Source organism: Trachemys scripta, chromosome 10 (genome assembly GCF_013100865.1).
Source record: "Trachemys scripta elegans isolate TJP31775 chromosome 10, CAS_Tse_1.0, whole genome shotgun sequence".
Classification (NCBI taxonomy): Eukaryota; Metazoa; Chordata; order Testudines; family Emydidae; genus Trachemys; species Trachemys scripta.
In genome coordinates this window covers 78789115-78796475 of record NC_048307.1, presented here as the reverse complement: position 1 = coordinate 78796475, position 7361 = coordinate 78789115, and the positions used below count along the sequence as shown (strand labels likewise).

The window sequence follows — 7361 nt, the reverse complement described above, 5'->3', positions numbered from 1 at the left end:
TTGGGTCACAGGCATCAACACTTTTCTTCAACTGGGTCCCCAGAAAAAAAGTTTGAAAACCACTGCTCTGTAGATCTCATAGTGCTTCATAAAGGATCAAAATCCCCACTTTACAGATGGGAAAACCGAGGCACAAAGAAGGGAAGTGACTTGCCCAGCAGGTCAGTAGCAGAGCCAGGAATAGAACCCAGGGTCCCTTGAGTCCCAGTCCGGTGCCCGACCCATTAGGCCCCACTGCCTAAAATGAACAAGAGCTGAACATGTTTTCCCCCAAGACCTCTCAGCCCAACCCTGGGGCTCTCTCTTTCCAGCGGCATCTTTTGCTCTCTCTCGGTGACTCTTTCCTTCTCACCTGATTTGCCGGATCCTCTGCATCCTAAGATCACCACGTTGCACTCAGGCAGCAGGCTGGGGAGGTGACGGTCAGTGGTGCTGGGGGCGGCCCGTGGCTTGCCAAACATCGAGGACATTCTCTTGCCTTTCAAAGAGAGCGAGGAGAAAGCATGGGAGCATCCCGAGGAGACCGACCACCCTATGGGGAGGAGCTCAGGTTACAGAGCTACGCAAGTGCTGAGTGCTATCCTGTCCACCAGCTCCATCACCCCCAACAGATTCTGCAGCACAGGCCCACCTCTGCCTCAGCGGGATCGAAGAACATGGGGGGGACATACGTTATTGGGGAGACAGGCACTCCCTCCTCCTCTCTCTCGCTCCTTCCCAGTTCTCTGCAGCAAACTCATCTTCAGCACCACCTGTCAATTTCCAACCTCCCTCGCAGGGCACCACTAACTTCTTCCCGGCCTGAAGAAGCGAACAGCAATAGGGCTTGGGAAATCAGGGCCGTGACACGTCGTGGGAAAGGAGCACGAAAGAAATCCCCCATTCTCCTGAGTGCAATTTCTTTTGCATCCTTTAAATAAGCAGCAGCCCTGCAACGCGCAGCCTCCCCACAACACGCGCCTCCTTGCAGGAAAGAATTCACGTTAAGTTTTGCTGTGTATTTCCTGCAATTCCCCTCACCCATCCCACCCCAACCGAACCCGCCATGAACACCCGGAAAAGGATGCTCGCTTTGCAAAGACAAGGCTGCAACTGACCTCTACCCCTGTGCCCTCCCATCCCGCTATTAGAAACACAAGAGAAATTAGTCCTCTAACCTTGAAATCAGAGCTGGATTTTCATGAGGGACAGAGAGAGGATGAGTTTGCTGGGCAGGCTTTGTTGTTTATATCCACAGAGCCATGGTTTGCCCCCTACAAACACGCTCACACGCACGCACACGCCTCCTCAAGGCAAGGCCAGGCTGCACCCACACACCGAATCCAGAGGAACAAGCCAGCCACCAGGCACCGATAAGCCGAGTGAATCATTGGGAACTCGGCGGCTGCGCCGTCCCCACGGCTGCTGGCTCCAGCCCTCAGCCCCGCGCGTGAATGAATGAGGCAGGGAGGAAGAGAGCTCAGGCTCCCTGCAACTTTCGCCAGCTGAGTCCCAGCCAAACTCCTTGTAAGGAAAGCTGCTGCCTCTCTCGGGCTCCCCTGGATACAATTTCCCATCAGCACAGGGGACTTTCCTCACAGCAAACAAATAAACCTGCCGAAAAGGCCTTCGAGGCTCACGGGGATAGAAACACACCAGCTTGTGGTTCCCCTGGGGGCTTCTGTATGCTACAGTCCTGCCCCCCCCCTCCTCCCCGGACACTACAGCACCACCCTGCGCTGCACGGTATCCTTGCAGCACACTCGATACGAATACTTCCGTTATTAATAAAGGGCGGCTGCAAGAAGCTGTTGAAAGGAGAAGGAAAAACCTCTCTAGGAACCCACCCTCTCCTCTTTCCAAGCCCTCCTCAAATCACACGGCTCCCCACGAGCCTATCAACTATTTCAGCCGCCACGCAAGGAAGTGCAGTTGCTCTGTAATAAATACATATGTATATGTGATCATGTCATCTCCTCCGCACACTGTGCCGGCTGGGCCCGTGCTGCCTTTTCATCTCTCGTACAGAAACACAGAGAGACCTCAGGCAGGATAGGGTGCCCAGGATCACACAGGAAGTCTGTGGCTGCGTTAGGGAGAGACCTTAAGTGTCCTGAGTTGCAGCCCAGCGCGCTATCCATCAGGCTGCCCTTCCGACCCTTAAATCCCTTCTGAAATTTAGCGGCCAGGGAGGTTTTGCTTTGGTCCGCAGGAAATGACTTGGGTAATTATGGGGGTGCTTGGCTAAATAAACTCAGAGCATCCAAAGAAAATAAGCAAGTAATAGCATGGGACTTGGTTTAGCTGGACTGGAAGTGCTGGGGCGGGGGGGGCCAGGACCAGGTTTTTGTTATTCATTTGCTATGTCCGATGTCTAGCTCAAAGGGGTCCTGAGCTCTAGGGGCTACCATAACACAAAGAGTACCTCAGCAGCAGCTCTCTCAGATGCTTTGGGAAGTGAATCTGCCCGGCCCAGTTTAATAGCTCGGCTGGTGTTTATAGATTTCTTTCATGTGACAGTTAGCTGAAGGTCAGCAGAGGCCAACTTTTTCCAGAAAGTGACCAAACACAGCTGAAGACAGTAGGTCTGAGTCAGCTCCCCGTTAGGCCAGTGAAAATCCAGAGTGACTTCTCTGAACTCCCTAGAGTTCCCCCCATGGCCGGCAGAGTCAGGAATAGAACCCAGGCATCCCAGCCCCCAGCCCTAACCGCTAGGTCTCACTGCTTCCGTTCATTCATTTGCTGCAAGAGATTTGTAGAATGCCTGTTGCTGTAGCAACTGGCTGTTGCTGTCATCTCCAGAGCTCCCTGCTCCAGCAGGCTTTAAAGGGGCTAATGAGTCTGCCAACCAAAGGGCCAGCTTGGGGGCAACACAATAAGCAAAACAAAGCAACCTCCCCACCCCACAAAAATCCCCTGATAATACACTCAAGCCATCAACCAAAACCTAAACAAACTCAGCTGGTGTAAATCAGAGTAGGTGGTGTAAACTGAAGTCAGTGTTGCTATGGTGATTTATACCAGATTAGGATCCGGCCCTGTCTATTTGGATCACACAGACGCATGTGCTTGCTTGGCGATCCGTCGTGCAGTCCTTAGGCCTGGTCTACACCTAAAATTCAGGTCGCCTTAGTGACAACACTCCGGGGTATGAACAATCCACGCTCCTGAGCACGGCAGCTATGCCGACCTTGCCATGGTGTGGACACAGCTAGGGTGATGGAAGAATGCTTCCGGAGAGCTAGCTACCCTCGCGTAAGGAGGTGGATTACCTATCGTGAGGGGAAAAAATCTCTTGCATTGCTGTAGGCTGCATCTACACTCCACAGTTATGCCAGCCTTGCTATGGCACCAGAGCTACCCACTATAACTCCCGTAATGCAGATAGGGTGGCCAGGTGACCCAGGTGTAGGGGTTGGAGGGGAAAAGCAGTGAGCAATGAGGGGGAGGGGGAAGAGGAGTGAATGGGGCGGGGCCTCAGGGGAAGAGGCGGGGCAGGGGGGGGGCCTCGGGGGAAGAAGCAGGACAGGGGAGGTTCCAGCACCCCTACTGGAGTGTCCAGTTTTTGAATATTACCCAATTGAGAACCCTAAACGTAGACATGGCCTTGCTCACACAGGGCTCTGAGGGATTTCATTGGGAGAGAACACGCCACTCGGCTCCTGCTTTGCAAATTGCTTTGGGCTCCCTTGGGACGAACAGCTCTCTTTTAACATACATCGTTACAGCGTTACTATTCTGATTGTCATCCATGAAAACGAGGGAGTTATTTTTAAACCTGCCAGAAATAGTCGCTGCTTGCGGCGGTCCTGCCTGTGCCTTGGAGACAGGCTCTGGTGATACTGTCAGCTAGATGTAACAGCTAGATCCTTTTCAGTACTGGGAAGCCAGAGGTCATGCTGGGACCGCCCTAGAAGCGGTCATTTTTCCACACTGACCTCTATTTCAATAAATATGGTAACTGGTCATTATTGACGCTCCCATGCAAAAACGGCTCATTTTTCTAGCAGCTCACATAAAACAGTCTTATCAAAACACCCACCCGTTAACTACAACCCATTACTGGCACGGACTGTAATTTATGGTGCAGTTAGCAAGGCCCTTACATAAACACAGCAAAGCACTGGAAAAGTCAGGTCACCAGGCCTAATTAACGCAGGGCCTAATCCTGCAGCCTTTAGACAAACAGCCCCTCCTTTGGGCCCGGCCCTGATCGCACACTTACTGAAATCAGGAGTAGCTCCAAAGGGAGCTCCGAATCCGGCCCAGTGAGATTGCTCCTATGAGTACGGGCTGCAAAGCCAGACCCTGAAACTCACACACTGTGTTAACGAACACAACACAGGCCAAAGCACTTTCCTGGTGCTGGCCGCACATACAATTCCGTCCCTTTTCACAGCCTTGCCCTCAGCTGGTGTGAATCGGCTTTGCTCTGTCGCGTTCAGAGCAGCAACGCCGATTTGCAGCCTTCCGAAGAGGTGCCAGGCCCAGCCTGAGGTCAAAGGAGCCGATTCTGATCTCCCTCTGCCTTTACATCACAGCTAGTCCATTGGCTTCAATGAAACTAACGCAAGCCCCCAAATGCCTCCACTTCAATCACCCCCAAAACATGGTATGGGCTACCCCCATGCTGCTTGAAGCAGCAGCAGTAGACTCTGCAGTCGCTTGGTGACTTCACCTAAGGATCTCAAAGCCATTTATTAATTCAGCCTCACAGCACCCCCGGGGTAGTATTGCGGCACACCCCCCAGAGAGGCTCAAAGAGGGCAAGTGACCGTTAGGCCATGCCACCTCCCTTGTGTGGTATTGCTTCTGTGCAATGGTTTTTGCCAAACGTTGTAACAACTGACTCGTGCTAAGAGTCCCAAGCCCTGTGGCTGTGCCAGTAGCCAGTAAAGCCAAAACTTACAGCCATTTATCAGAGTGCCCTCCTGTCGGAGGGCTCTGTTCACCTTGTGGTGGAGGGGCTGGGTTTCTACACCAGCTCTGAGAGACAGGGCCAATGACCCAGATGCTCTGCTGTGTCCAGTTCGCGGTAGGTGCAGCTGAGGGGGTCACAGTTATTGTTTGCAGCTCCCTGATCCTGGGCCCACTCCCCAAAATAGTTTAGAGCAGCCTCAGTGCTGCTCTAAACTACTCCAGCTGGCTAGTATGCAAACCGGGGATTACCAGAGTGTAGCAGTGCTCTGGCCATGCCATCTTCCTCCCAGCCTTGTGAGCAATACAGTCCTCACACCAGAGGATGGGGGTATAAGTGTTATGTATTCCCACTCTAAGATGATCTAGGAATGCCCTCGCCCTCAGGGAATGCCCAGCCAGCTCGCTCCACTGGTTTACAGCTGCTTTGCACTAGCCCAGTGCAAAGGGATTGAATCTAGACCAGTGTCTCTGAGAGCGCAGTAGGGAAGTGCATATAACACCTATAAGAAGGTGTAGGGTGCCCATCAACCCATCCCTATGGTGCTTCTAGTGATTCTCTCAGAGTTAGGGCCCCGAGTCCTTGCGTACTGGGAGAGCACAGACCAAGGCTGCATTTGGTCCTTGCACAGCTCACCGGGTAAAGGACACAGCTCCTAGCACCCCCAGCCCGGCCAGCCCTCCTGTCCCCACTCATAGCTAGCCACAGTCTATTCCCTGTCACCACTTTGCTACAGGTAGACCAAGGGGACGACATTAGCAGCCCTTCTCTTTCAGGCTGCGTGTGTTGAAAATTAATCACAGTTCAGAGCTAAGTGTTTTTTCAAACCCAAGCTCTTGCCAGGTATTTGGAGAGATAAATCACGGCAACAAAAGCAAAGACGACATGTCCGAGATGCTGCTGCATGGGAGAGCTGCGCTAATCGTTCCTGGAGCCGAGGGGGAAAACAACTTCATGGGGCAGCGCAACGTAAATATTTATATGATTCAAAAAGGTCTTGCATATATCATCATCAAATTCCCCTGTTATTAAGGCTTTAGGTGCTAGGGTGGAATTTGTTTAGCTTACATCCCAAAACTGTGATTCTTTTAGACGCTAATAGCCTGCTGTTTTCCTTTGCCCCATGTGTGCCTGCAAACATGAGCTAGACTCCACTGTGCTGATATCAGATCTGGCAACCCGGGTTTGCAAAAATAGCACTTTATGGTACATGTCTTTATATAGCTATTTTACCAGAATAGCAGATATTGCAAAATCGCCCCGAGTAATCTTACAAACAAAATCCCTAGGATTCCCAGGGGAAGTGAAAGATTCGCTCTTTAGATCGGCCTTTAAATTAAACCACGATGAAGGGACCCACTAGAGGATGCTTGCAACCAAATGACTTTCTTCCTAACGCACACTGGAGACAGCCCAGGCTGGAAGAATGAAGGAGCATGTGGCAGAAGATAGCAAATTCCCATCTGCTGCGGGGTGCTCTCAGGCAAGCCACTTTAAATGGTGACTAACCATATGTACTGCAGAAGCACCTAGTGACCCCCACTTGAGAGCGGGGACCCATTGTGCTTGGGGCTGCCCTGCCCCAAAGAGTTTACAGTCTAAATAGACAAGGCAGACACAGGGAAACAGAGGCAGAGAGAGGGGAAGTGATCTGTCCAAGGTCACACAGCAGCTCATTGGTAGAGTCAGGGATAGAGCCCAGGTCTCCTGGCTCCCAGTCCAGCGCTCTATCCACTAGCCCAAGCTGCTGCCCCACTCACTGCCTCCGTTTCTTTCTGCATTCATCGGGGATAAAATGTAATCATCTCCTTCACATGGAATGATTGTGAAGCACTTTGAAAATGCGCGGGCTATATAAATGTTAAATATTATTAGGAATGTTTAGTAAGTGTGTAGATCAGGGGTCGGCAACGTTCGGCACGCGGCTCACCAGGGTAAGCACCCTGGCGGGCCGGGCCAGTTTTATTTACCTGCTGACGCGGCAGGTTCGGCCGATCGCGGCCCCCACTGGCCGCGGTTCACCGTCCCGGGCCAATGGGGGTGGTGAGAAGCTGCAGCCAGCACATCGCTCGCCCGCGCCGCTTCTCGCTGCCCCCATTGGCCTGGGACGGCGAACCGCGGCCAGTGGGGGCTGCGATCGGCCGAACCTGCCGCGTCAGCAGGTAAATAAAATTGGCCCGGCCCGCCAGGGGAGCTGCGTGCCAACATTGTCGACCCCTGGTGTAGGTAATGGCCTTTATCATCAAGTAATGTGACATTGACATTAACGCCCAAACTCCCATGGATGTCAGTGAAAGCAGGACTGGACTCAGCATTTACAAGAGGGCTTTACGCTCCACTGATATACTAGTAGCGCTGTTATTCTGATTGCTTTCCTATCACAACACAGATCGTATCTCTGGGTCCCAGCTGTTCTGGTATTTGGGTTAATAATACAAAAAAAAAAATTGCAAGTGAACTTTAA

The 7361-nt window shown here is 52.2% G+C and overlaps 1 protein-coding gene across 3 annotated transcripts in view; it reads right to left on the bottom strand.

The window, feature by feature from the left end:
- Nucleotides 1-1758, bottom strand: part of RASL12 (RAS like family 12) — a 29268-nt gene extending 27510 nt beyond the window's left edge. The window contains exons 1-2 of one of the 3 annotated variants that reach the window (XM_034783878.1): nt 1158-1758; nt 353-478 (exon numbers count right to left, since the gene is read on the bottom strand). In XM_034783878.1, coding sequence (XP_034639769.1) covers nt 353-470 — 118 coding nt within the window. In that variant the 5' untranslated portion in view covers nt 471-478; nt 1158-1758. Of the gene's footprint in view, nt 1-352; nt 533-1157 lie in introns of all 3 variants that reach the window. The other 2 variants (XM_034783877.1, XM_034783876.1) reach the window with 2 other exon arrangements.
- Nucleotides 1759-7361: the final 5603 nt, after the last annotated feature.